At 49.2% G+C, this 27,987-nt stretch overlaps 1 protein-coding gene across 1 annotated transcript; it reads right to left on the bottom strand.

The window, feature by feature from the left end:
- Positions 1–34: 34 nt before the first annotated feature.
- XPNPEP2 (X-prolyl aminopeptidase 2) lies at positions 35–27,987 on the bottom strand. Its single transcript, XM_026018133.2, has 21 exons — positions 27,679–27,987; positions 25,067–25,143; positions 23,229–23,339; positions 22,019–22,082; positions 20,974–21,078; positions 20,639–20,725; positions 19,563–19,709; positions 16,589–16,690; positions 15,783–15,864; positions 15,283–15,478; positions 14,461–14,550; positions 12,473–12,582; positions 11,637–11,714; positions 10,436–10,507; positions 8,160–8,220; positions 6,826–6,895; positions 6,207–6,311; positions 5,703–5,762; positions 5,148–5,224; positions 2,037–2,126; positions 35–1,430 (listed from the first exon to the last, which is right to left on the bottom strand). Exons 1-21 carry the CDS (start codon positions 27,725–27,727, stop codon positions 1,236–1,238), a joined length of 2,028 nt encoding a protein of 675 aa, XP_025873918.1. The 5' UTR covers positions 27,728–27,987; the 3' UTR covers positions 35–1,235.

Genomic DNA, 27,987 nt, shown 5'->3' with positions numbered 1-27,987 from the left:
TACAGAAGACGCAATGCAAAACCCAGAGGCAGGCTTCATTGCCATGCTGTTTTAAGCATCTAGCAGGATGTAAGCCCAGGTGGCTAACGGCAGGGCTGACCAAAGAAAACTCTCCCTCCCTCCCCTCTGCCCTGCCCCCAACAGCAGGCTCAGTGACTTTGGGAAGGGCTGGGAGGTATGCTAAGGATTTTACATGGTGCTCCACCAGGTCCCAACCAAATACTGTGTGTCCTTGGAGAGGTCCCACCCATCTGGAGCTCAGTCTTCCTATTTGGAAAATGGGGAAAGCAGACTCACACAGGTTCAGCCAGCCCACACAGGTTAAAGACCATCCAAGGATGCTGGAGGATTTGACAGCCTTGTCACTGTAGCTGCATTTTGGAAACTTAAAAGAGTTCCGCATGTGCTGGCAAGTCAGGGATAGTGACTGGGCCCTGCTGCTGAGGTTGTTATCAACTTTGGGTAGGGACATGTTCCAGAATCCTCCCCATACTTCCTCCTACCCCATGGCCAAGTTGTTATGGTTTCACTCCCTGTCCTGTCAATTGGCATGGAGCCCACCCAGGGTTTAGAAGTGATGAGCTCACATGTGGGGCAGGTTGCTGTCCATGTCCCTTGTCTGGCTGGCCTTCCTGGTGGCAGTATGCAACCAGAAGACTCAGCCACCTTCCCTTCCTCTCCCTCTCCAGTCACAGCAAGGAGCCTATAGGCAGCCCTTGCTCTTTCAGCCTGTGGACTGCAGCCAGGAGGGCACTGGAGGGCCAAGGGCAGGTTGGGATGGTCAGAAGCAGCTTCAAGGGTGTGGGAAGACCAGCAAGTCGGGAGCCGGTAGGGGTGGGAACAGCTCTGACTATATCCAGCAGGTGGCGATAGGGTGGGGCTCTTCAAGGCCATGGAGCCCCTGAGAGTCGGGTACTGCCTTAGATTGGTTTTGTGTGGGGCTGGTGGTAAGACGCTCTGCTAGGTTATAGGTTGTGCTTACTGGGCTCACAGGAGGAAAGCAACTAGCCGGCTCTCCTGTCCCAGGGCTGGGGGTCAGGAGCCCAGGGTGAAGTGTACAAGCCTGGAGGGGGCTTGCTTGGGGCCAAGAAGCCCTGTGTCCCTGGGGCTTAGTTCTGGAAAAGAAGGCTGAAGGCAATGGTTTCCTGGGCAATGGGCTGGTGGGGGCTCTTGGGGCGTGAGTGTTGCTGGCTGAGGGTTGCTGAGCTAGAGGTTTGCCCAGCCAGTCTGAGCCTCTAGACACTCCAGCCAAGGATGATAAGAGAGGAGACCACCAACAGAGGAGCCAAAGAGGTAGTACGCAGGGCCCTGGCAGACAGGGGCTCCGTGTGCCGCTGCAACCACTGGAACTCCTCCTGCAGCTGGCGCTGCTGCAGCTCTGGGCCCACCTTCTCGCGGATGGTCTGGTAATAGTGGTTCAGGTACTGGAGCTGCAAAGGGAAGGAGGGGTGAGGGCCTCCCCAGGCCGAGCTGCCAAGAGATGAGGTCTTGGTGCCAGCCAGTCCCATCCTATGGTTCTCCGGCTGCCCACCCTGGCCCAGGTGCCCACAGGGAGTGCACAGATCACCCCGGGTCACCAGCCGTCATCAGGCCACAGGCATTCTCTGGGGCTTTTCAGAGGCAATTCACCACAGTGGCTGTTTAGTGTCACAGTGACCTTCGTGGGGTGGGTGGGGATGGGAGTGACTTTCAGGCCCAGGAATGAAAGTCGGGCAAGCATTATTAACTCCATTTTACAGAAGAAGGGACCAAGGCTTATTTTAGGACTTGAGGAGGCAGAGTCCAGAGATTCAGTCTCAGTTTCCCCAGGAGTTCACTACCTGGCAGGTTGGTATGACCAGAGAGTTCTAGAAGCTTTGGGGTCTTTGGTGGGTAGAGGAGGGATGACCCGGTGTGTGCCAACAGTGTGGATCCTCCCAGGGGAGAAGTAGCAGGTCTTGGGGTAGGGGGAGCAGAGGCAAGAGAGGTGCAGAGTTGGGAAGAAGGCAGTCAGGAGCTTATGGGCTGAAAGACGGCCAGTGCTGAATGTCACTTACGTGCTCGGGAGACAGCAGGCTGATATCAATGAGGTTCCGGTCATAGGGCACCAAAGACACCACTTCAAAGGTCAGGTAGGACCCTGGATACTGGGGTGCCACAGGGGAGGTGGCAAAGCAGGAGACTGAGTGAGTAGAACATGCTTGGCTGAAGGGAAGGAGGGGGTGCTCCACTCAGAAGCCATGGGCACAGGGAACTGACCCTTGTCAAGCCTGAGACTCCAGGTAGGCCAGAACCTACCAACCCCTCATCCACCTCCCCTCACCCTGGTCTGCCACTCAGCACCTCACCTCTGGTGCTTTTTAGGCTTGTCTGTCTCTAAGTGTGTGCATCTACAGCACCACAGGGGCTTGTTAAATACAGAGATTCCAGGGTCCACCCCCCAGACCACTGGAATGACAACCTTCTAGTACAGGGCTGGGAACCTACATTTAAATGATTTTAAGATAAGTTATTAGGTTTTCATATCTATCTAATCTATGTCTTTATCTATTTCTCTCTCTCTATCCAAACTTCTTTGTGTCTGTCAACTGACGTATCTATAGAGAGAAGTATAAAGAAGAACAAATAGGCCATAATTCCCATTTCCCAGAGATCCCTTGCATGCTTGTGCTTCAAAAGTTCAAACTACAAAAAGATACCCAATAAAAATGGCAAGTCTCCTCCCTGCCCGGTTTCCTTCCTGAAAACATTTAAGACATATGTGGTAATTAACCATTAATTAACTGTTTCAATCCACACAAAACGGATCCTACCAGATGCTTTTCTGCACCTTCTCTACACCCTGTTAATAGTAAATGTAGGAGAGCGCTGCATATTAGCACAGGGATAGCTACCTCACTCTTTTTTCTTTAGGATTTTATTTATGTATTCATGAGAGACGCAGAGAGAGAGGCAGAGACATAGGCAGAGGGAAAAGCAGATTCCCTGTGGGGAGTCCCAATCCTGGGACTCGATCCCAGGACTCCAGGATCATACCCTGAGCCGAAGGCAGAGGCTCAATGGCTCAACCCCAGAGCCACCCAGGCGTCCCTACTTCATTCTTTTTTTAAGGGCTGCGTAAGGGCCCATAGCATGCAGATGATGATTTATTTCATCAGTGGTGGATACTTAAGCTGTTTCCACTTCGTTTTTTACTATGACCATCGATGCTACAATCCACATCAATGTATCTTGATGGGACCTTCTGGGACTAGATCCATATCTGGCAGAGGGATTATTGGGACGAAAGGTGTAGGCATTTTAAATAGATATTTTGATGGATGTTGTCAAATTGCCCTCTAGAAAGATTGTATCAATTTGTACTTCCTCCAGGAGTACGTGAGAGGGCCCATTTCCTCATAGATTCACCAGTCCTGGGTATCGTCAAAATCTCTCACTGTTTGCCAATCAGGTGAAACATGGTCATCTATTGTTGACTTGATTTGTGTTTCTTTAAGTCGAGCATCTTTGCATGCTTATGGGTCACTTTAGTGAGTTGCCTCTTCATGCCCTTTGCCTGTTTTTAATTCTGTTTTCCCTGCTTCTGTCTTACTGATTTGTAAAAAGCTCATGGTAAAGGAAGGAAATGCATGCTTTCCCCGTTGTGCATGCTCTATTTGTCATACATCTTTTGACTTTGTTTATGGTATTGTTTCCATGTAAACATTTTTTTAAAAGATTTTATTTATTTGAGAGAAAGAGAGCCTGCGCACATGAGTGGAGGCAGCAGCAGAGGGAGAGGGAGAAGCAGACTCCCCGCTGAGCAGGGAACCCCACAAAGGGCTCCATCTCAGGACCCCGGGATCATGACCTGAGCTGAAGGCAGACGCTTAACTGACTGAGCCACCCAGACGCCCTTCTATATAGACAGTTTTGCATTTAATTTATCAATCTTTTCCTTCACGGCTTCTGGGGTTTGCATAGAAAGGCCCATTTCCACCCTGGGATTATAAATGAATTAATATAGATTTTCTTCCAGATCTTTGATGGTTTTACCTTTAAATCTTGATCCATTCAGAATTTTATTTTGGGGTACCAGTCAGGTTCTTCACTTTACTTATTTTTCACTTTATTACCCCCCCCCAGAACGATTGGCCATTTGTTCCCCCTGCCCATTTATTAAATCTTTCTCGTCTTCACTGTTTTGAAACACCAGCTTTATTATAAATTAAATTCCCATTTTGTTTATAGAAATTGGGGAGGTCCCTGGGTGGCTCACTTGGCTAAGCATCCGACTCTTGATTTGGGCTCAGGTCACGATCTCAGGGCTGTGGGATCAAGCCCTGCATCAGGCTCCACCTTCAGTGCGGAGCCTGGTTAGCATTCTCTTTTTTCCTCTCCCTCTGCCCCTCTGTCACCTCTAAAAAAAGAAATTAGAAGATGTATTTCTGGATTAGCTATTCTGTTCCACTGTTACATCTGTCTCTCCCATCTCTAGTGCCACACTGTTTTTGTTACATCAGCTTCAAAGTATGGGGTGATATCTGAAAAGGCTAGTTTCCCTTATTGATCTTCTTCTGCAGAATTTTCCGAACTACCTAGCTATTTTTGCATGCTTATTTTTGAAAGTAAACTTTGCCGTCATTTTGTGAAATTACAAAAGCATCCATTTAGCACTGAAATTGAGGTTGTCTTGAATTTACAGATTAGTTTTGGGAGAAATGACATCTCCATGATATTGAGGTGTCTCTTCCAGAGAGCACCATTTACTTAAATCTTTTTTATGCACCTCTGTAGCAATTTTCTCCACATAAGTCTTTTAAAGTTTATATGCAGATATTTTATCCTGTTGGTTGCTAATATAGGGCATCTTTATATCTAACAAGCTCTTCTGGTGATTACTTTGCACCTTGAGAACCAATGACTTAGGGCAGGGATACTGATTCATTTGGTCTAGAGAGGGACCTGGGCATTGGCATTAAAACCAAAAAGCTCTTCCGCTGATGCTGATATTATAATGTGCAAACAGGTTTGAAAAACTCTGAGTTATGGGTTTTTTCTGGAGTGGAGGAAACTCCAAATAAATTCATGTCCATCAATAAAATGCCTCTTTCCTTCAGCCTTCCAAAGTCACTGCCATGCAGTCACTGCCATGTCTACAGCTCTAGCTTGTCTCAGAAGCACTTTACCTTGGTCTTTGCTTCTACCACGACGGCCACATCTTCAATACGTATCCCAAATTCTCCATCCTGATAGTAGCCAGGTTCTAAGAGACACAGAGATGCTGGTGGTATTCAGCAGGAGGAGGATTCAAGCCCGTGTTTCCTGTACCAATCGAGGAGTGGCTGGAGGACCCAGCTGCCTGGCTGCCCCTGGCTTGGGCAGGCCCACCACAGACCACGCGGAGGTAACTTGCTAGGCCTTGTAGCCCAGCAGGGAAGACTTAAGAGCTTACTTCAATCGTGGAGGCACTCCCATCTCCTGGTGTGCTACTGTCCTGTTACCCCAGCATTTGACTGGAGACTCCAGAGTTTGGACAGCCAGGAACCAACTCCCAAGGGCAAAATAAGGTGTTTGAGCTGAAGGGTTTTAGGGTTCGGGTGGGACAATGTGCTTGGGGCTGGGAGTGCTGGACCCCAGAGGGGTCCATGCTTGGCAAGCTCCCTGAAAGCTGGTGCTCTCTAGACTGCAGTTCTGGGCTAGTCTTAGGGTGGAGAGGGGGTAGAAGAACCCAAGAGCCGTACCGATGGAAGTGAACATGCCCTTGGCCATGGGGATGTTGCCAGACTGGAATCCCACTGGCCCTGGAAAAGGAGATGTAGGCATGGTGTCAATTCTCCCATACTCACCAGCTTGGAAACTAGCAGGCTCTGGGGAGGACCAGATAACTAGGGAACCCTAGGGCATCTCTAGCAGCACTTGTCCACCACATCATTGTCTACCTGGGGCTGCTATGGGGACCAGACTGTCTCTGCTTTTTATTTCTCTGGCATCTATGCCAGCCAGCCCCTAGGCCTTGACCTGCCACTCCTATCTGAGGCCCTCCTGGATACCAAGCAGGCAGCAGGAAGGGCCAGTTGCTACCATTTCTCACTTACCCTGTGAAGCATCACCTCCTACCAGCTGGATAACCCTGGGTGAGTCACTGCATCTTTGTGGGTCTTAGTCATTACCATACCTGTGAAATATTCTACCTCCTTTATCGGGGTGGGTTGGGGGACCCAGAGAAGCATAGAAGAGACACCTACACTCGTGCACACACAGGAAGTTGCCAATGCCATGGCCTGTTCCATGACCATAATTAAGCCCAACATCCCACAAGGCTCTTCGGGCAAATATCTCCATCATTCGCCCTGGAAGAGAGATGGCCCCAGTCAGTTGGCTGAACCCCAGACTATCTGCTTTGCCCTTTCCTGCTCTCTTGTCCCAGAGCTAACTACCAAGATGGTACTTTTGGAGAATCACTCCTGAGAGGCAGTTTAGCATGTGCTTTCTCCAGCACATCCTACATTGTACCTAATTACCTGGACTGATGACTCTACTAGAGTTTCTCCCCATCTATCAAGATATCTGCTTCCTCTAAGAATCCTTCCATGACTGTTGTAACCCACAGTGACCTCTCCCTCCCCTCTGAGCTATAATATTAGATTAGGAGGCCGGATGCCTGGGTTCAAGGCTTGGCTCTCCCAACAACCCTCTGTGTGACCTTAGACAAGTTACTTTCACTCTCTGGGCTGGATTTTCTCATCTATACAATGGATGCAATGATAATAAAATTCCTGCCCTGCTAGCCTTCCTGGGTGGCAGCCTGGGTCCAGTGAAATCAGGGTGTGAGTCTCTGGGTCCAGCCTGGTTTCCAAAACCCACCTGATGTACTAGCAGGAAAGACGAGTCTGGACAGATCGATATTTCCTATCAACACGCGGGTGTATGCCTCCTGATGAGGAGAGAGAGTGGTAACGTGGTGCGTAAGAGGAGAATCCTAGGAGTTTCCAGCTATGTGTGGGCCTAGGCCTACAGGGGGGCTGTGTTGGGGGAGGTGCAGGCTCACGTGTGGTCACCCCAGTTCTGTAAAATAGCCAGAGGCAGCTGAGGGGGACCCATCAAAAAGCTGGAGCTTGGTCCATATGATTCTCTTTGGCTGGTTCCCAAGGGACGCTTATAAATGGTGGTGGACCGAGAGCCAAACTCCCCAAGCTAGAATCCTGACTTGGCCACTCACAAACTCTGAGACCTTGGGCGAGTTTCCTTATTTGTAACAGAATGATCACAGTACCAGCTCATGAGGTTGTTGAGAGGAATTAGGTAGACTCATGGCATACAAGGTGCTTCAAATAGAGTAAATGTTCAAACACGGGTCAGAGCCATTATCACTATTATGATTACCCTTCGATTTGCTTAAGGCCTTATGTTTGGGTTGGGGCTTCATAATCTGGCAGGTCAGCCTTGCTTGGCTGGGCTGGTTTACCCTGTGGATAAAGGGAGGGAAGTGGGCTGCCAGTGACCTCTTCGCTCCTTGGGGCAATGTGATAAATCCCTTTCACCACACACACACACACACACACACACACACACACACACAGGCTTGTCATCTTGTGCACAACAGCCTGGGGCAGTGGACGCAACCCACTAAACTGTGAGCTCCTTGAGGCCTGGCCGGCTTTGGTTTTTTTCTCTTTTGCCAGCACCATGTCTGAGCCACAGTCTGCTTGCTGAATGCACGAATGTGGCCCCCTGTTCCCCACCCACCCAAAGGTCCCTGGGACACATAGAGGATGTCCCAGCCTCTGCTCCAGGTGGGTCAGCCCTCGCTGCTTTCTGAAAACCTCCAGCCCCTTTCTACCTCCACCTCTGAGACTGCCTGTGCTATTTCTTAGTGCCTGGAATGCCTTTTCCTCTCCTTTCTGCTGTGTACAGGGCTAGGCACACAGACAGCACTAAGTAAATATTTGTTCACTGATTTACTGAAATGGAATGATGATGAGCTGGGGCTGAGGCCCTGCTGGTGGCCTGAACTATCTATGGGTAAGTAGCTAGGAGCCCTGAGTTTTCCGGTTCTAACTTGCTGTGTGACCCCGGGCAAACTACTTAACCTCTCTGGGCCTCAGTTTCAGCCTCTGTAAAATGAAGGGCTCTTGCTGGAGTGATTGCTTGGGTGTCCCTTGAGGAAAGGTGGGTAGGGGAATTCTGGGAATGCTTACCTTTTGGAAAGCCGAGGGGGTCCCCCAGTGGACTGTTCTGGTGATGTCTGTGGTTCCATCCCTGCAGAGAAAGAAAAATCAACATATATAGCTCTGCTGAACACTTGAGGGTAGGGATTGTGGCCCTGTGCTTCCCATGTGTTTTCCACTGCGGTTCGAGTGGCAGGAGTGGGGTTGGGGGGAGGTGAGTTAGGGATAAAGGAAGAACACAGATGCCATTCTCAAGCTCCCATCTTCAGCATCTGTGCATAAAGGGACTCTGCACAGCTATTAAGTTCAAAATTGCTATGTTGTCTGACAATCCTGATCTGCAACATACATAATCTGCCCCCAAACCACCTATTTTGGCCATTTTATAAAGCAGAGTTTCTTGGGTCAGTCTGGCTTTATTTATTTATTTTTTTTTAAAGATTTTGTTTATTCATGAGAGACACAGAGAGAGGCAGAGACATAGGCAGAGGGAGAAGCAGGCTCCATGCAGGGAGCCTGATGTGGGACTCGATCTCGGGACAAGGGATCATGCCCTGAGCCAAAGGCAGACCCTCAACTGCTGGGCGTCAGTCTGGCTTTAAAAGGAATCTTTCTTCTAGGCTTTCAGAGAGGCAGGAGGGAGGGGAAGTCCCATTTTTACCAGCGGAGAAACTGAGGTTCAGAGAGATCATTACATTCTTTCTTACACATTCACACGGTTATTTACCATTTCTAGAGCGCTCATGCAGCTCCCTGGGAAGGGCAGCAGAGCAGGCCGGGTTATCCTTATTTCCCAGATGAGGCAATCAAGGCCATGAGCCATCTCCTTTCCTGAACCTCAGTGAAGCCAGGCCTGGAACAAATGCTGACTCTCTACACAGTCCTCTCCTTGTAAACATGGATCTGACCCAAGGACTTGCTTAGAGTCCCAGGGAACTGAAGCCAGAAACCAAAAAGTCTGACTTTTCAACCACCAGCGGCAGCTGTGCCCCCAGATGACCCCTGTGGCCACCACCAGGGAGGGGGAGGGGAAATATGGCCCCAGGGCTCTGGGGATTCCTCCTTGGGAGCAGGTCACAAGGCATGGCAGACTTCTTTAGAAGGAGAGAAGAGGAAGTGAGGTGACCAGTTCCCCAGCCTCACCGTGATCTGAGCATGCCCCAATCCAGCAACGCCCCACAAATCCACTTCCTCTTTGCACTTTGGCCGTCTCAAGTACATAGTACATGCAATGCCAAGCTGGTGACGCTGTGCTCAGAACAAGAGCCATTGTCATTAGCACATTCACCATTTCCACAGGATAGAGAATGGGAATCAGTTTGAAATGACTCCTTGCTCCTCCATCAGTTCAGTACACCCCTTCCTCCCTGCACCAACCCTGCCCAAGCTTTCCATAATCCACTTGCTTCCTAGATGAGAAAGGGGAAAATAATCTATTGGTTCATCTTATCTCAACTTCTGTGTGAATGATTGGTCACACTTCTGGGAAAACTGGGGTTAGCCTATTTTGCATAGTTGTTCTGTCTGGGTGTTCAGGTTGTTCATTGTACAAGGGTAACACATCTAAAGTTGGGTCCCAGACACTTTATGGTTATATACAAATTTCAATGAGAGCACACAGGTGGATACACAGATTGTGGAATGCTGGAGCAGGGGGACAGGGTCCGCCTACATAGTTCTGCATGGTCATGTGCACACTCAGAAGAGCACTCACACGCATCTACTCGCACACATACCCATGCTGATAAGTGTGCCCTGTTTCCTGTGCTCCAGGCATTCTCTGAAATTGCTCTTCTTACCTGCCTGCTGCTCTTGAAGGCCTAATCTCAGCCCCCCACCCCAGCTGGACATGGTTACCTCATCTATGCAGTGTGGGGAGAAGTGACTGAGGAGAATGCATGCTGCTGATGGCATGGGGCCTGTGTCTGGGGTGTGCATGAGTAGGTGAGAATATGGGTGCGGTGTTTGTGCAGCCAGGCAGGGCTTCTAAGCATGGCTGTTCAGACTGTGTCATAATATGCTGGCTTCAAAAACATTTTACTTGAGCAAGGAGAGATGTTTCCTGATTCTCACAGAGGTGCTGCGTGGGCAGCCCCACTGTTTTGGCTTGTGTGTGTTTCCCACTGTGCAGGGGTCCCCAAGTGTGAAGATGGGAATGATGCTCAGGCTCATTCAATCATTCAATCCAGGGCTTTCCTTTTTCTCAGAGGACTCACACTTGGGAAGGGAAAGCTGCAGCCGGCTATTGGGGGGCCTTGGGTGCCTGAGCTGAGATAGTTGGCCAGGGCAGTGTGGGGAATACATACCAGTATTGCCCCCCGGAATCCAGCAAGTACATCTCATCTGAAGACAGCTTCCGGTGCTGCTCCTTGGTCGGACTAGGAAAGGGAGAACCACTGAGAAGTGAGTAGCCTAAGCCTGCACTGGGCAGGGTGGGGGTCCTGAGTGGAAGCAGGGGCACCCCCTCACTCCTTACTTCCCCAAGGGCCCTGGGGGAGTGTTTGATGGATGTCGCTAATGTCCTCAGTGCACATCTGTTGATCTGGTACCTCACCAATTAAGGCCCTGGTCCCCAGGAAAGAGCCCGGAATGCGGGAGCCTAGAGAGCTTTGGAGAGCATCCAGTGCCACCATCTCCTTCTACACAAGGGACACAGGCCTGCAGAGTCTGCAGGAGGCCATGTGGCTAAAGCTGAGAAGGAGCTGGGACTGGACCCAGATGCTTGGCCCCATTCTATTTCTCTCTCTCTCTCTCTCTCTCTCTCTAACTTTCTGCAGCCTCTGGGAGCAGAGGGCCCTGAGAAGCCAAGACACAGGACGGGGTGGGGGGGGGGCGGTTTCCTCGAGGGTGGGGCTGGAGAGCAAGAATTGGTAGGGCCAAGGAGTTCCTCCCCTGTTATTCTCTAGTGGAGGAGAAGGGGCTGGGCCAAGGCAGCTGCAGGCTTGGGAGACTCCAGGGAGGGAATTCTGGGATACAGCAGGCTGGCCCATGGAGGGCATCTGATCTCTTCCTGCTGTCCCCGTGCCAGGCTAAGGCATTCTGGTCTGCTTGGGCCCCCAAATTCCATGAGGCAGTCCTGCAGGTGTCTGTTTTCTATGGAGCTAAACATCTGGTTAGCCTGCCTCTGGGCCCACCTTCGTTGGCTCAGGCTGAGTAAACAGGCCTTTTTGCCTGTGTATTTGAGAGCTTTAAGAATTAGCTAATATAAGTAACTGACAGGAAGCCAAGGAAAAGCATTCAGCAGCAGCCCTAACTCCCTTCCAGATCCCTCAGCACTGTGTGCTCACAAAGTCTCAGTCTTTCGTGGTGAACAACTGTTTGGCCTTTCAATTGCAAGAAGACTCTGGATCTCTGACTGACCTCCGCTGCCCACCTGGAGCCCCCACAATACCCATGGCCTCAAACCGTAAATGTGGACCTGGGTCCCAGAGCACTCCGTCCATCACACCGCCCCCCAGCCCCCCAGGATCCCACCACACAAGCTCTAGAAAATTGCTTCTGAAGTACCTGTAGTGAGCCAAGGCAGCGTTCAGGCCACTAGCAGAGATGGTTTCGAAACTGGGTCCAGAGGAGAAGTCTTCCTCTCTGCAAAGTACATGGTGGGAATGGTCAACAGACGGGTTCAGAAAATAGGCTGGGCCCAGGGTATCTGATCAGGGCAAATGATGCATGGCTGCCTCTTCCTCAGCCAGACTCCATTTGGCTCTCCTAGCCCCACCTCCTGGCACCATCTTCCCAGGCTCCAGTCTGTCAGCTACAGAGCATTCACGGTCAGACAAGGAGGGATTGTAGGCATCAATTATTCCCCCTCCACCTCCATTTTACAGATGGGACAATCAAGGCCCATTGCCCCACAGTGAGTTTGTGGTAAAGCAAGAATGAAGAAGAAACCTAGCTCCTTATGTCTGAAAGCTTCCCCAGCCCCAGAGCAGCACCCTGCACCTCAAACCTACAGTTTGCTTACAGCCTGGGCCAAGCATGCTCTTAGGGGACTTCACTCTCCAACTGGAATTTTTCAAGTGGTCCAGGAGCCCCACCTGGCCTGACCCAGCCTCCACCCTCCCTAGCCTTACTCCCGGGGTCTGGGGGAGAGGGTCTGTGCCCGAAGCAGACACTAGGGGGCAACTGATGGGTGGTGGCCCTTCAAGTTGTCCCGCTTTCAGCTGGGCCTGGGGACTGTCATCGAACAGGCCCTGCCCAGCTTAACTCCTTGTTCCAGAGAGGCCCCCAAATACAAGGAGTGCTTGACTTGCCCCTGAAGTAAGGAGACCAAGTCCTCCTCCTTGCCCCCACCCCCCACACTTAAAGATAGTCCGTCCGGAAGGTCGGCGGTGGTTCTTCACCCGCGGAACTTGTCCAGCAGCTCTGCCCCTGAGAACTCATCCACCGTGCCTTTGGGCACATTCTTCTCCAGCCAGACCAGGTAACGGATCACAGCCACGGCATCCCGCACCTGGAGCAGCAAGCAGAGAAGCCGGCTGACAAGTGCTCGCAGCCGGGGCTCTGGGAGCAGGAGATCAGGTGGCTGCCCTGGGAGCTGAGCTCTACACACGGGAGGCTTTCCCTGACTATTTGATAATATTAAAGGATTTTTGTTAAAATTTATATATGATCGTAGTGTGGTTATGTTTTGAAAAGAGTTCTTATCTTTCAGAGATACTTACTGAAGTGCTATCTTTTAGAGATACTAAAGTGTTGACAGAAGAAACTGTATGATATCTGGGATTTGCTTTAAAACCAGCCAGTGGGGATGCTTGGGTGGCTCAGTGGTTGAGCTTCTGTGTTTGGCTCAGGACGTGATCCCAGGGTCCTGGGATCGAGTTCCACATCAGGCTCCCAGCAGGGAGTCTGCTTCTCCCTCTGCCTGTGTCTCTGCATCTCTCTCAAATAAATGAAATATTTAAATAAATAAATAAATAAATAAATAAATAAGCCATCATGAAATAGGCAATATGGATGGACCCTGAGGGCATTATTCTGCCTCCCTCTCTCTGTCTCTTGTGAATAGATAAATAAAATCATCTAAAAAAATAATAAATAAAACCAGCCAGTGGCAGAGGGTAGGAGTGCGTAGGCAAGGAATGTGGCGTAGTAGACTAAATGGCCACAAGCTGCAAAGTGTTGAAGCCAAGGGAGGGTGGCTGGCGATTATCATGCTATTTTCTCTATTTTTGTATATGCTTAAAATTTTCTCTAAGAAAAAGTTTTGTAAAATTAGGCGATTTCTTCTCATTTGAACAGAAATATCCAAAAGCCATTCTCTTGCCCTGGTGGGGAAATCAGGATAGCTAACACTTAATTTAACACTTGGGAATGTGCCAGGCAGTGATCAAAGATCTATCTATCTATCTACCTATGATTCAGTATAATTATATTTATTATATGTTATTGATATAATTATATTTACATAATTATATAATTCTGTTTATATGTGTATAATCATTTATTTATTTATTTTTAGAATTTATTTATTTATTTTTTATTTTTTTATTGGAGTTCGATTTGCCAACATATAGCATAACACCCAGTGCTCATCCCATCAAGTGCCCCCCTCAGTGCCCATCACCCAGTCACCCCAACCCCCTGCCCACCTCCCTTTCCACCACCCCTTGTTCATTTCCCAGAGTTAGGAGTCTCTCATGGTTCTGTCTCCTCTGATATTTCCCACTCATTTTCTCTCCTTTCCCCTTTATTCCCTTTCACTATTTTTTATATTCCCCAAATGAATGAGACCATATAATGTTTGTCCTTCTCTGATTGACTTATTTCACTCAGCATAATACCCTCATATATTTATATAATTTATATACTCACTATACATTTATATAAGTCCACATTTCTATTTATATGTATATACTTATTATATGTATGTGAATGTATATATGTACACATATTTATATCTGATTATAAATTATATATTATAATTAAAATGTTAATTAACTTTTACTTGTATAATTTATGTATATATTATCTATTATGTAACATATATGTTAATTTGTCTATTTAATCCTCACCACAACCCTATGCTGTAGATTTTTGTTATGATATTCATTTCGCAGATGAAGTAACTGATGCCCAGAGAAGTAAAGTAACTAGCCAGGAGGTGGGTAGACGAGCTGGGATTTTAAACTCAGACCTCTAGCCCCAGGGCCCAGGCTCTAGACCACAGTACCAGGCTTGGAATAAGGGAGTGAAGCACAGGTGGATGCCCGGGAGCTTGGTGTCCACTTTTATGTTTCATTGAGCTTCTTCAGGTTTGTTGGCAGGGTCTCCTTCTTAACTCATCAGGCAAGGAGTTCCCAAAAGGCTGGACTGCCTGCCTGTGACTTACGTGGCTGGCCCTGAGGAGGGCCTGCTCCTTGCTGTTTTTCACCGCCTTGGTCACCATCACTGGGGAGTAGGTATCTTCTACGAGTTTCTCCTGTCATGGGCAGAGAGGAAGAGATCTGGGAGCATCTCCAGAGCACAATGGGGTTTGGAAAGGTTTGGCAGGAAAGCCCAGCTAAGGGGAGACTTGCCATTCCCTAGATTGCTAGTAACTTTTCTTTCCTGTGCTTTCTGGCTCTCTAGGTCTCTCCCAGTCTTCTGTGTCCAGCTTAACCTTCCCTCCCTGCCTCCCTGCCCCTGGATCCTGGTAGCGCTCTGGGATGGATCAGAGCCGAGCCTCTGCTAGTCAATGGGCTATTCTAACAATGTGAGTTTTGTGCATGTGTATCACGACAAATACACATTTACTGAGTGCGTGCTGTGTGCCAGACACTGGGCTTTATATGTACTATCTCCTCTAATATCTTTGGAGCAACTCCTCTGAGGTCAGGACTCTTATGGCCATTTTACAGATGAGGAAACAGAGGTCCAGACTGGCTAAGTCACTGGTCCAAGGTCATTACGTAGTCAGTTCAGGACAGAACCAGGATTCAGTCTCAGGTTTGGTGACCTCAAAGCCTCTGCTCTTCCACGCTGTACTCCGTCTAGTCTCCTCGGCAATCTTTCTGTGGATAGACATCTGCTCCCTCTCTTTCTATCCATTCCCAGGGAGCCCTAGCAAGGGGACTGAGCAACTGCCTCAATGGCTGGGAGGCTGTGGCCTCACTTTAGGTTGAGAATTATCAGGGCTAGAGTGGGGGATAGGGAGTGAGCCCAGCAAACCTACCAGAGGTATCACTTCATAGAGCCCATATGTAGTATAGCTGGTCCCGATCCAGATCTTCACGTCTCCAGAGGCATAGGTCTGGACACTGCCACGGACTTGGCTGTAATCTTCAATTTGCACACACATGGAGCCCGAGCAGCTGGAGTTCAGGTACTTCAGGGTCTCAGAGTCAAGGCAACTCTTATTTACAAATAGCCTGCATGAGGAGGGAAGACCAGGAGGGTCCTGAGGGTCTCTAAGGACAACGCAAAGGACAAGAGTCCTTTTGTTCCTGGAGGTCAGAGGAACCGCACCAAGGAGCCAAGCAGACCAAATTTGGAGTAGGTGGGAATTCAGGTCAAGGGGTCAGGAATAGCTGACTGGAGGCTTCCTAGAGGATCCTGTTGGGGCAGGCAGCAGGCTCCTGGGAAGGCTGCACATTACAGCAGGGTAGGTGGGGTGGCAGGAGAGGGGTGGCAATTGGAAGAAGTCCCGGAGAGCAAGCCAAGGAAAAGCTGTACCTGATGGAGGAGTCTGTCAGCAGTGTGTAGGAATAGAAGAAGGGGTTATAAGGGATGTCACTGCCTCGAAGGTTGAAGAGCCCTGGGAAAGAAAATTGATGGAGACTTTTTGAGGCTGATCTGCCTGAGGCAAGTATATGTCACACCTTTGTCTCACAGTTTGCTTTGCCCACCCCCTCTCCCCCCACCAAAGATTCCCAGCAGTCTGCCTGCACATCTGCCTTGAAATGTTTCTCAGGTTTTATTTTTTTTGGGGGGGGGGCGGTGTCTTTGAGGCACTGATGAGAGCTGTGGACCCTTTGTCCCAGAAAAACGAAGATATCCAGCCAGCAATCAGCATAGTTTCGGTGGATTCCCAGTGGAATCTGAAGCCCAGAGCCTGCTGTAAGTCTGCTGTAACCTGCTGGGGTCAGGTAAGAAGCCCTGAGCCACATTGGGATAGAATCGGGCTGCACTGGGTGCCAAAGCCGGGAGAGTATGGATGCCCTGGCTGGGTGGCCAGGCTGATGGCAGGTGTTAGCTGGGCCTCTTTCTCTTTGTGAGACAGCCTTTGCCTCTGTGCTCAGCCCATTCCTCTGATGGCCTGTGGGCTGGCTCCAGCTGGCTCTGGGCCTCCTGGTTTTCTCCTTCAGCAGACATGATCTCCTGCCCCCTCATTCTCCTAGTTCCCACAGGCCATGGCCATGGAATTCATGGACCCCATGGTTATATGGTGATTGGGGGGAGGAGTCCTGTGCTGCAGGGCCATGAGGCTTGGGGGTTGGAAAGACTCAAGTGCCCACCCATGTCCACAAGTCCATACTCACAGGCTGTTTCATCGAGTGCCGACAGAAGGACGGCTGTTGGGCCCTTGCGATGCTTCTGCATCTGGCTGCGGATGTCAGATACCTTCTCCTCCCAGGTGCTCCCTAGAAGTAAAGGAGCCCAAAGAAAGCATAAGTGACAGACTTTCCCTTTGGCACTCTGTTCCTGAGAGTGCTCCCTGAGGGAAATCGTTATCCATTTCTTTCTTTCTTTTTTTAATTTTTATTTATTTATGATAGTCAGAGAGAGAGAGAGAGAGAGAGAGAGAGAGAGAGAGAGAGAGAGGCAGAGACACAGGCAGAGGGAGAAGCAGGCTCCATGCACCGGGAGCCCGACGTGGGACTTGATCCCGGGTCCCCAGGATCGCACCCTGGGCCAAAGGCAGGCGCCAAACCGCTGCGCCACCCAGGGATCCCTGTCCATTTCTTTCAAAGCAATAGAAAACTTTCTCCAAACAAACTCTGTGTAGCACGACTCTTTGAACCTACTGTCTGGGTTCAAATTCTGTCTCTGCTATTACTAGTTGTGTGACCTTGGACAAATTACTTAACCCCTCTGTGTCTTATTTCACATACCTATAAAATGAGGATGGATTATCATAAGACTATCTATGTCTATAGGGTTGTTATGGGGATCAAATTAATTACTCTTTGTAATGCACATAGGATGGTGTCTTGGTGTATGGTAAGTCTGCTGTAACTTTCTGATCAATAAATAGGTGTACAGAACACAGCTCCAAGAGAGCAGCCTGAGTCGAAGGGCAAAGGGTTGGTCATGTTCAAGCCTCTTTTTTTTTTTTTTTAAATAACCTGGTGCCTAACTAACCACAGGTCCTTGAACATTGTCTTAATCCTTCTTTAACCCATTTTACAGATATTGAGACTTCAGGGAGGAAAAGTGACCTGTCTAGGATTTCACAGCTAGTCAAGGGTAGAGCTGAGATTTCCACCCAGGTCTGTTTGATCACACAGCTCACCCTCTTACTTGATATGGACCCTGGACTATCTTGCTAACACTGTCAGTCCACAGACTTGTCCTTAAACTCTGTCTCAGAGCTGTCCTTTCCAGGATGCTTGTACCTTGGCTCTAGTTTTCATCTTTTATCCCTACTCTCTGTAATGCACATGAAGAGTCTGTCCCTAGGCACGGCTCAGAATTTGCTGGCAGAAGGTACTAAACATTAAGGATCCCAGTTGGGCTCAGAGATTAGGCATGAGTAACTTAATGCTATTTAAAAAAAAACTTCATGCAAACAGGTAAAAACTATCCAACAAGAGCCAGAGATTTTGGTATGATACCGTTTAAGGATTATTTTATTTTATTGTAGTAAAATATACATACCATAAACTGTATCATTTTAACCACTTTAAAATGCAGAATTCAGTCGCTTTAAGAACATTCACATGATTGTGCAACCACCACCACTATCTAACTCCAGAACTAATTCCAGAACATTCTTATCATCCCATAAGGAAACTCTGTAGTCATAAGGCAGCCACTCCCCATTCCCCTCAGACCCTTGGAAACCATTAATCAGCTTTCCGTCTCCATCTGTATGGATTTGCCTATACTGGATATTTCATACAAATGGTACCATGCACTATGGGGCCTTTTTTGGCTTCTTTCACTTAGAATTATGTTATCAAGTTTTATGAACGTGATACATTTGCATGACAAGCAAAGGCAAATTTAAATTGTCTGATGCATACAGATATCTCTGATTAACTTTGCACGGTCTTCTCTTTGCCCTTTGCCCCCTTTAAAGACTATCTGTTGCTGGAGAGAATGTCTCTCTTGTCTCTGTAAGCTTAGGGACTCAAGAACTCTGTTCTTGGACTTCCAATCCTAGTTTTGGCTCTTTCTTGAAGACTAGCCACCAATAAAGACTCAGCATTCCATCACTTGTGGGCCATAAGGAATCCCACGTGAATTCTCCCTTGGTCCCTGGAAGCTTTCCCTTCTCTATCTCCTCTCCCTCCCAACATAACTGAGCCCTTCTTTATCTGAGAGGGATGTGTTTTATTTATGATGGCAGAGTCCTGGATAGCAAGTTTCCTTAAAAACTTTTTTGAGATGCCAAATGATTCTACGAGCTATATCAGAATGGATAAAGAAAATTGGGCACGATTTTAGCTTGTTTCATCAGCCTTGCTATTTTGAAATTCCCCTCTTGCTTTCTTGACTCCTTTTCAAACAAGAAATGTGCATGGACCTGCGTGCGGAGACGGGCTGCTTGGATTGCCCAATATTCTTAGGAATCCACATCCATTGGCTCTTTCAGAATTCCTAGGGAGGTAGGGGGTGGTGGTGACCAAGACAGTGATTCATCATCAGTAGCCTGGTCCGGTCAGGATTTTAGATACTACTTACCAGAATTGTAGAGAATGCTGTTCTTTTATGACGTTTTTAGGTGGTATCGATGACATCAAGATGAACATTATCGGTGTTAGAATTTGGGGGGGGGGGGGGGTCAGTTAACTTTCTTTTGTGGTCTGTCCAAAATCCGAACCCTAACTTGTACCATGGACTGACCTTGAATGTAATTATATACTTCCTTTGTCAGCCTGGCTCACCTGACCCCAGTCATACCACAGGAGGGCCAGAAGTCAACAACCAGACAGACAATTCATATCATGTTTTTTCCTTCTCTTCAAAGGGGTAGGGCTCTTTTTTTTCTTTTCATCTTGCTCTGACTCCTTTGTTTCCTCTCTTCCTGCTCCCTCTTGCTTCAAATCCTAACACTACTTATTCCAGCATTTTCTAAATACGGTCTGAGGACCTTTGATTCAGGCTGTTTGAGATGAGGGGCCCCAGACATCTGCTTTTTAAATAAGCATCCCAGACTATTTGGGTACACGGGAAGGTTTGAGAACCATTGCTCTGGTAATTCCCAGGACAAAATTTTCAGCCAAAGGAGCAGCAGTGGGGACCTGTGTACCTTCAAGCTGGGAAGAACGAGCTCAGTCAGGGAATCACCTGTGAATGCCTCCTTCAGGGCATAAATGGGCTGGCTTGGAAACAGAGGCTTCTCTGACCCCCATGCCAGGTCCACAAGATTGTCTGTGATGGACACCAGTTGTATGTTAGAGCTTTTGAGGGCCGTGTAATAACTCTTCCAGGAACCTGCAGAGACAGGAAGCCGTCACTTGTACCCTCACTTGTACCCTGCCGGTTTACACCTCCGCAAAACTGTGACTCGGGCAGAATTAGTCCTTGTCTCCTTGCCTCCCACTGCATTGCCACAGCTTCTGCTGCCCAGAGCAGGTCCAAGCAGTCTGGTCCTCCTGGGGTATGTCCTCTCAGCCTCCTCTTTCTGCCTTTGAAGCCTGATTGTCCCGGGGCCCACCCAACACTGCCCACGGCCAACTGGCTAGGCTTATCTTTCTAATTGCCAGTGGCCAGGGGGCCCTCTTCTCAGGACTCTCCATTTTAAGTGAGTATCAACACCATAGCCCGAAGGAATGGTGATGTTCATGCCGTTGGAAAGGCTGGTAAAGAAGCCAGTTCTGGGGGGGTAGTCTTTTGGTTCATGTTCATGAAGACTCCACCCTTAGGGGCAGGCTGGCCAGCTGGCTGGGGCCCCAGAGCTCAGGGAGCTGTATTCTTGGCAGGGGTGGGGGGGACTATGCTTCTTTGCTCAGAAACCCACTGGCCTCCTTTGACCTTCCAAGCTGCCTTCTAGAAGAGGGCTACCAAATGATTCTACAGCCACAACTGGCAGAGAGCCCCGGAGTATAGAGGCTGGTTCTAGGTTCAAGAACATCCTGGTCTATTGTCTGCTAGATCTTAATAATTCCCTGAGTCTTCTAGGTTGGCTCTCTGTACTCATGACTTTTTTTTTTTTAATCTGCATTCATTCTTTTAAATATATCTTCATTTCACAATCCATGAATCAATCTTTGTTGCAAAATATCCTGCAACTACAACTTCAGACACGCTATCTTTAGGGTCATCCTGCCTCTCCTTCTACCAAGGTATGCTTCTTTACATCCCAGAGGGGCTGAGTCACCCTCATGGGTGTGAACAAATGCAGGAATGAGGGAATAACATACCAATGGAGAAGAGAAAGGGGTCGAAACCCACACGCCCTCCAGCGGGAACCTCAGCGAGGAGCCAGGTGACTATGGAAGTTATATCAACTGAGAGGGAGACAGGAAAGAATGCGGAGTCACCTCTAGGGCCAGCACCAGGCCCTACAGTCAGACTTCTGTCTGTGACAGTCCCGTCTTATCTGTCCTCCTTGATATTAGCTTCAAAGGTTAGGGACAGCTTCAGATTTTCAGAGTCCCCCACAGAGGCCCACCATGGCCTTGCATGCATCCTCTTACCTGTGCCTTCTAGAACCTAGTCCAGGCTTCAGAGCTTGGGGGATGTGCGCCCCTTTTACCTTCTTTATGCAGCTCCCAGTTGCAGTCCATTTGTCGCTCAGCCTGGGTCCAGTAGCGACTGTCGGTCCAGAGACCTGCTTTCCCCACGCTCACTACTGCTGTGCCTGGGGCAGAACAGAGAAACTTGGAGACGTGGATGAAGGTGAGGAAGGTGGCCTTAAGGGATGCATAGGCAAGATGGTGCTGACTCTGAGGATGTCCCAAGGGGCCTTTGGAAAGAACTGCTCTCCTTCACTGCAAGGGAGTGAGGTGGGAGACATTAAGGAGAGCATTGAGGGAAGCCAGCGTGGGCATCTCTGCTTTGTGTTGAGGGCCTCTCCTAAGGAGGGACAAGTGGGGTTCACTTTTGACAGTCAATGCTGCAGGTAGGCTCTCTCAGGAAAGATGGCGTGGTAGCCATCTAGACTATAGCATCAAGACTCAGTGGCCGATAGGGACATGAAGCCAGGAGCTTAGCTGAAGACGCAGAGAAGCCAAACCCAGTGATTGTGGCCAGAATGGGTAAGGCAAGGGAGCTTGAAGCCCAGGGAAAGAATGTTTAAGGACCAGTGAGGGAAGCTTGGATTTCACTCAAGGGCCACGATCAGGGTGGGAGGCCTCTTCAGAAACAGAGATCCCATAAAGGGCCTCTATTTGGTGTCTCATTTGGCTCAGTGAGGTGACATCTGAGAAAGGACCAGCTAAGTAAAACTTGGTCCCCAAGTGAGAGCATGTGAAGGGAATTAGTGGGCCCCCAGTTGCTAGATGTGGAAGTAGCAGTTGTTCTGGAATTGGGGCCCAGGGTGTGCTAAGCTAGGCCTGGCTGCTGCAGGGGCCACAAGCACAGCAACAAAGCCAGGAGGGCCATCCACCTCAGGCAGAAGTGTGACTGATGGGCTATGATGTGTGCCCTGGTGACCCTTTTCAGAGTAGTAGAGGGGAAGAAGAGCCTCTGGACACTAGGTCCTAGGGTCCTGGCTTCAGAGAACTGACCATATCAGAGCCTCTGTGACCATGTCTGGGTCTCCCAACAGAAGCAATAAAGAGCTGGGTAATGGCTCTCACCTGCAGACCCTGTAAACCCTGTGATCCACGCACGCCTCTTGTCACGTTTGCCGATGTACTCACTCTAGGAAATCAATGACACCATCGTTAGCTTTTTTTCATGGAGTTAGACATCCCTCTCCTCACGGAAGACCCCCCACTGCATCCTGGTTCCTTCTGTCTGGACGGATTCGACCAGTCCTACAAGTCCAGGCACACTGGGCACCTCTTCCAGGAAGTCCTCTATCACACCCCCAGATCTCAGGATCTCCCCTTCCTTTTGGACAACGGATTTCTTGGAGTCTAAATCCCATAGTCCAGCACTGGGCAGAATAGTCAGAGAATCTTATCTCCCTGGCCAGAATGTAAACTCCGTGCAGTCTAGGATCATGTCTTTGGGTCCTTCTGGGTTCTTCCCTCCAGTTGTCCTGCCTCTCTCCAGGCTAGTACAGTACACTGGGTACATCATAAATAATTTCTGCAGAGGGCTTCCCACATTATTGTATTTTGATCATCATAATCCCTTGAGGCAGATCTCAATATTTCTATTTAGCAGAAGAGAAAACTGAGTCTCAGAGAAGTTGAGGCACTTACCCAAAGTGGGAAAACAAATTCAAGCAATCTTATTAACAATAAAAATCCCCTCTCTTCCAAACTGGCTAGTACTGGAAAGGTGGATGGGATGGAGGTGGAACCAGTGGTGGGGAAAGGGTGGGCTGGGTGGGTAGGGGTGCTGCTTTGGGAAAAGCAGTTCTTACTCAGACCATCTTGTTTTTTGTCTGCTCCCCTCCCCCAATCTACACCCCAAACTCGTGTAGCCCGGGCCTCTGGATCATTCCAGTGCTCCACCCACCAGGTTAAGGGAAGGTTACAATGCTTCCAGTCCAGTTCCTAGCCCACACTTTAACCTCAAAGGGCCAGATTACCCTAAACTTTCATTATGGATCTGCCATTTAGGAATTGATCAAAATCGATTCTGAGCTTGTTGATAGTTTCATTGCCTGAAGTCAAGGAGATCTAGTAGTGTCTTCTCTCCTATGTAAAGGAATACATTCTCTCGGCTGCCCTAAAACTCCCGGGTCCAAGCCCCTTACTTCCTTCCCTTTGCCTTTTGAATCCATTCTCTGCCTTCATCTTCTGAGCCTTAATGGCCTCTGGTTCGTGGCCTGTCCCCATTGATGGCTGACCCAAGACAGCAGCGGGCAAGGGTGGGGGAGGAGCTGTCCCTCACCATGTGGGCATCCGTTTCGGGGATGATGTAGGCAGAAAGTTTCTGGCTGTGCATCTGCTGGCGAAGGGCCGTGAGCTGCGCTGTGGTATTGACCGCAGTATCTGGAAGGTACTGACAGATGACAGGAAGACACCAAGACACACACAGAGACACACACTACTTAGAGAGAATGATGCCTGGGCCCCAGCATCCAATGGTACCACTGGTCTCTCCTCAGGCAGGTGTTATAGGGCAGGTAGGCTGGGTCAGCCTGGAGAGGAATGGGATGGGGGTGTTGGCAGCTTATGTCACAGGTTAGTCTACATTAAGGTGTCTGGGCCAAGCAGAGATGGAGGCATTGAAGAACTTGGAGAGGAACTCCTTGTGGCAATATGCAACCTGAGTCTGGGATGGGGGCATGGGTGAGAACTGCAGGGATCTGAGCCCTGGCACTGGGCCAGGCTAGAGGGACAGTCTTTCTCTGGATACCTTGGAGTCAGGGTTGCCAACTTAGCAAATAAAAATACAGAATATCCAAAAACAAAAAATACAGAATATCCATCTGTCACATCTGAATTTTAGATAAGCAACATATAATGTTTTAGTATAAGTATGTCCCATGCACGATTTGGGGCATACTTACACTAAAACATGTATTTATTATTTGAAATTCAGATGTAACTGGGCGCCCTGTATTTCATCTGGCAATCCTACCTTGGGGACTTTTTCAAGTTTCCATTCACTGGTCCCAAATGGCAGAGGAGAGTGAATAAGTAGCCCCAGCATTGTCTAGAAAGATCCCCCTCTAAGCCAGACATTTCTTAAAAGGCTGCCTTATCTTTAAAACAAACTGTGGGGATCCCTGGGTGGTGCAGCAGTTTGGCACCTGCCTTTGGCCCAGGGCGTGATCCTGGAGACCCGGGATCGAATCCCACGTTGGGCTCCCTGCATGGAGCCTGCTTCTCCCTCTGCCTGTGTCTCTGCCTCTCTGTCTCTCTCTGTGTGACTATCATGAATAAATAAATAAAATCTTTAAAAAAATAAAATAAAAAATAAAACAAACTGTGTGGGGTTTTTGTTTCGTTTTACCTTCTATTCAATGATATAACCATGTTTGTTTTCATATAAAAACAACGTGGATTGCCCACCCACCTGCCTGCCCCAGTGGTCTCATAAAGTTGACATTGCAAGCAGATGCACCCCACTGGCCCTAAGGCTTAGTGAACTGCTGGCAGGCCACAAGGTTTCACCTCTGGCCTGCCCCTGCCCTACGAAGCTCTTTCGCCCTATTCTGATTGTGGAAAGAATCTACTAGTCTCCAGCTAGGAAGCTGCCACCGATCTTTCAGCTCCAATATGCTGGGCCTTCTTCCTAGTCACACCCTAGGGCTCCCTTTTGTCCTTTCCATCCTTTTTTTTCGTGGGCTTTTCTAGCCCTCTGTCTCACTTCCTTCTCTCTTCTGTGCTCTGTTCCTTTAGAACTTTTGTTTTCTTTCCTCCCATCCTCCTCCTTGCCTCTCCCTAGCCTCAGCCAAAGGCTAGTTAGAGGCCTCCACCCTCTTTGGTGCCCTCCCCCCTCCCGTGGGGCTGCCCAGGCCGGAAGTAGATAACCTGCTGTGGGAATGGGGGGGTGGGAGGGATGGGGCGGTGTGGGGGGGAGTGGGAAGGAGGGAGGGATGGGGGGTTGGGTGTCAGACACCTGAGAATGTGCTGCCCGCCCGGAGGGATGTTAATCAAAAACAGGGGCCCCAGAGTCCGGAAGTCAGGAGAAAGCCTGGTTAGAGGGAGAGACTAACGACTGAGCCAATGGGGGATGGGGAGGAGATCGGAGCTGGGGGCGGGGCCGGGGTGGGTCCTTACCGGAGGGCTGATGGAACAGTTTCTCACATCCTCTCCTCTCAGGTTCGCTGCTTTTGGGTGGCCCCAGGCACCCAAAGCTAGAAACCAGGGAGAAAAATCCAGGGTCACTTGGAGACCAGTGAGCTCCTAGAGAGCACAGGGACGTGTTTCCCCAAATCACCCTCCCTGTCCCCCACCGGGCCTCCATCCTTTGAAACAAGCAGCGCTGTCCAACTCTATTTGAGGATAAAAATAATGACATTTCATAGGAAATTAGGTGGAATGGGATGGCACCCTGGGTCACAATCAAAGAAACCTGTTTCATCGACAAGTGATTGCCACTTTCGCAAGGGTTTTATTGCTCATTAAATCAATTTTCCCTTCTAATCTAATTGGGTCTTTTCAGGGTTTACCGAACCGTTGTGTGTAAATTAAATTTTTGTAATCAAATTTTCTTTGAAATGCTCTAGAGGATCTTGCTAAATAATCACCCCACCTTCATTTTACCCTTCTATAAATCTAATTTTATATATATATTGGGTTTACTTAAATTCAAGGCCCACTTGTATCATTTATTACAATCCAAATCTCTGGCTGTCAGTCCAGGCCCATTTTAAATACATAAAACAAATCAATCCCAATCTGACACCATCGCCTGGTGGGGAAAGGTAGCTTAGCATTTAAAGGTCTTCTACTATGTGCCAGACACTGAGCTCAGTAATTTATCTATAGTATCTTATTCTATACTTGCAACAAACCTGTGAGGTGGGTATTACCATTTATTTTCTTTTTTAAAGCTTTTATTTATTTATTTGACAGAGAGAGAGAGAGAGAGAGAGAGAGAGAGAGAGAGAGAGCACAAGCAAAGAAAACAGCAGGCAGAGGGAGAGGGAGAAGTAGGCTCTCTGCTGATCAGGGAGGCTCCGTCCCAGGACCCTGGGATAATGACCTGATTGGAAGGCAGACAATTAACCAGTTAACTGACTGAACCACCCAGGCATCCCTACCCTCTATTTTCTCTAAGGGAGGAAGCTGAAGCCCAGATAGGTTTAGTAACTCATCCAAGTTTTGCCACAGTGAGTCAGTGGTAAAGCAGGGATTTGAACCCGGGCCATCAGAGTACAAAAAGTCAACCACGGAAGGGTGGTGCCCCAGAAAGGAGAGAACATATGAAGACTTAGTTTCCAATTTGGGCTCTGCCGCAAATTTGGTGCCCTAAGGAGAGTCACCCAATATTCACAGGGCAAGCATTTCCTAAATACCTACTGTATGCCAGACACTGGGCTAGTCCTCCAGTCTCTGGGCCTTCAAAGCCTAAAAAGCCTGTGGTCACTGATAGTCCTTTCCTCCAGCCCCTGCCTTTAGGGGAGATCTCCTCAGAGAGTAATGGGGGCCTGGGCATGGGGAGACACTATGCTTTTACCTTCTGAGTGGGTTGAGCTACAGATAGGAGGGTGGCTAGGCATCTAACACTAGAAATGCCCTGCCTGGCTCTCTTGGTCTCATAAACTTAAGGGGGAGATGAGACCCATACTGTTGAAATAAGAAAATGATCCCATTTCTGTAGGAACAGATAGTTGGCAAAACAGTGATGCTAAGGTGCCAACGTAAGAAGCAAGACTCAGCCAACCTGTGTCCCTCTGGACATCCAGATTGCTGTTCTCTGAGGCCAGGACTGTGGCTCTCAAGGACAGGCTCTGCAGCTGAATCTCTCTGTGTTCCCTGGCCCAGAGCCTGGCACCAGGGAGGTACTCAGGAATGGGGTGCTGCCTTAATGAGCGGAGTCCTGCTGACAGAGGAAGAAGGGAAGGGAGGCCTCCCTGAGGCTGGGGGTGGAGTGGAGGTGGGGGGCATCGAGCTGGGTGTCTAGTTGTGACCAAAGAGGCAAACAGCACCATAGGAGTGACAGAGACCGAACTTTAGCTAGGCTCCTCTGAGCCTCTTCTTTACTTGGACTTGACTTTGTTTATGTCCTTCTGTGTCCATCCTGTCCTTACTGGGCAAGGCATCAGCCAGTCCTCAGTAAGAATCTTGCTAAGCCAGTTTAGAGACCATCCCCCCACCCTTAATACCTGATCACCTTTGCCATCTGATCACATTCCTCATTCTTCACCTTCGATAGCTGTTCACCCTGGCCTGCCTTCAGCGAGAATCCTATTAATAAGTTGGCTCAGCAAGAACCCCCACCCCTGCTGTCTTCTCTTGGCAATATTACATCCACTGCCCCCCTCCCCACTCCCCTACCCCCGTTCACTGGCTGGGAGTCCTCAGTCATCTTTGCTGTGTTTAGAGTTGAGCTCGATCTTTCTCCCCTATTGCAATGCCCTTATTGCAATAGTTTTGGATAAAGTCTTCCTTACTCTCCACAAGTGCCAGAATCATCTTTTCTTTAACAGGTAGAAATGGCAAGGTACCAAGCCAGACTTGACCTGAGTCTGGAGGGCCCCCGAGGACTGGCCCTGGGATTCTTCTTTCTCAAGACAGAGAGGAGGACCAAGAGAAAAAGGGACAACCTGGGCCCCAGCCCTTACTCCAACCCTTTCTGAGCCCAGAGGGGAGAGGCCAGAGCTGCTCTCCAGCTGGACCTGCCCTCCCAGTGGCGGTGTGGGAGGGAGGGACCAGGATGCACATACCACAGAGGAAGACAAGCCAGGGGCAGCAGCCCCAGCGAGCCCAGGCCATGGGGTCTCCAGATGCTGGTGCTGGGTGGATGGAAGGGATGGGGGAGAAGGAGGAAGGGCTGTTTCCCTGCCCTCTTCCTCCAGGCCTTCCCAGGGCAGGAGCAGCCAGGAGGCTGGGGCTGGCGATGGGGAGGAGGCGTCCGGCCAGATGGATGGAGAGTCCCCCTCTGGTCTCTTGTATCTGAGGGCTCCGGGAGTCAAGAGTCCAGGTGGGTGGGGAAGTGTGGGCTCTCCCGAGCCCGCCCCGTGCAGAGTCCAAAG

Source organism: Vulpes vulpes, chromosome X (assembly GCF_048418805.1).
Source record: "Vulpes vulpes isolate BD-2025 chromosome X, VulVul3, whole genome shotgun sequence".
In the NCBI taxonomy this organism is placed as follows: domain Eukaryota; kingdom Metazoa; phylum Chordata; class Mammalia; order Carnivora; family Canidae; genus Vulpes; species Vulpes vulpes.
The sequence above is the reverse complement of the archived record's forward strand: the minus strand, read 5'-3'. Positions and strand labels throughout refer to the sequence as shown.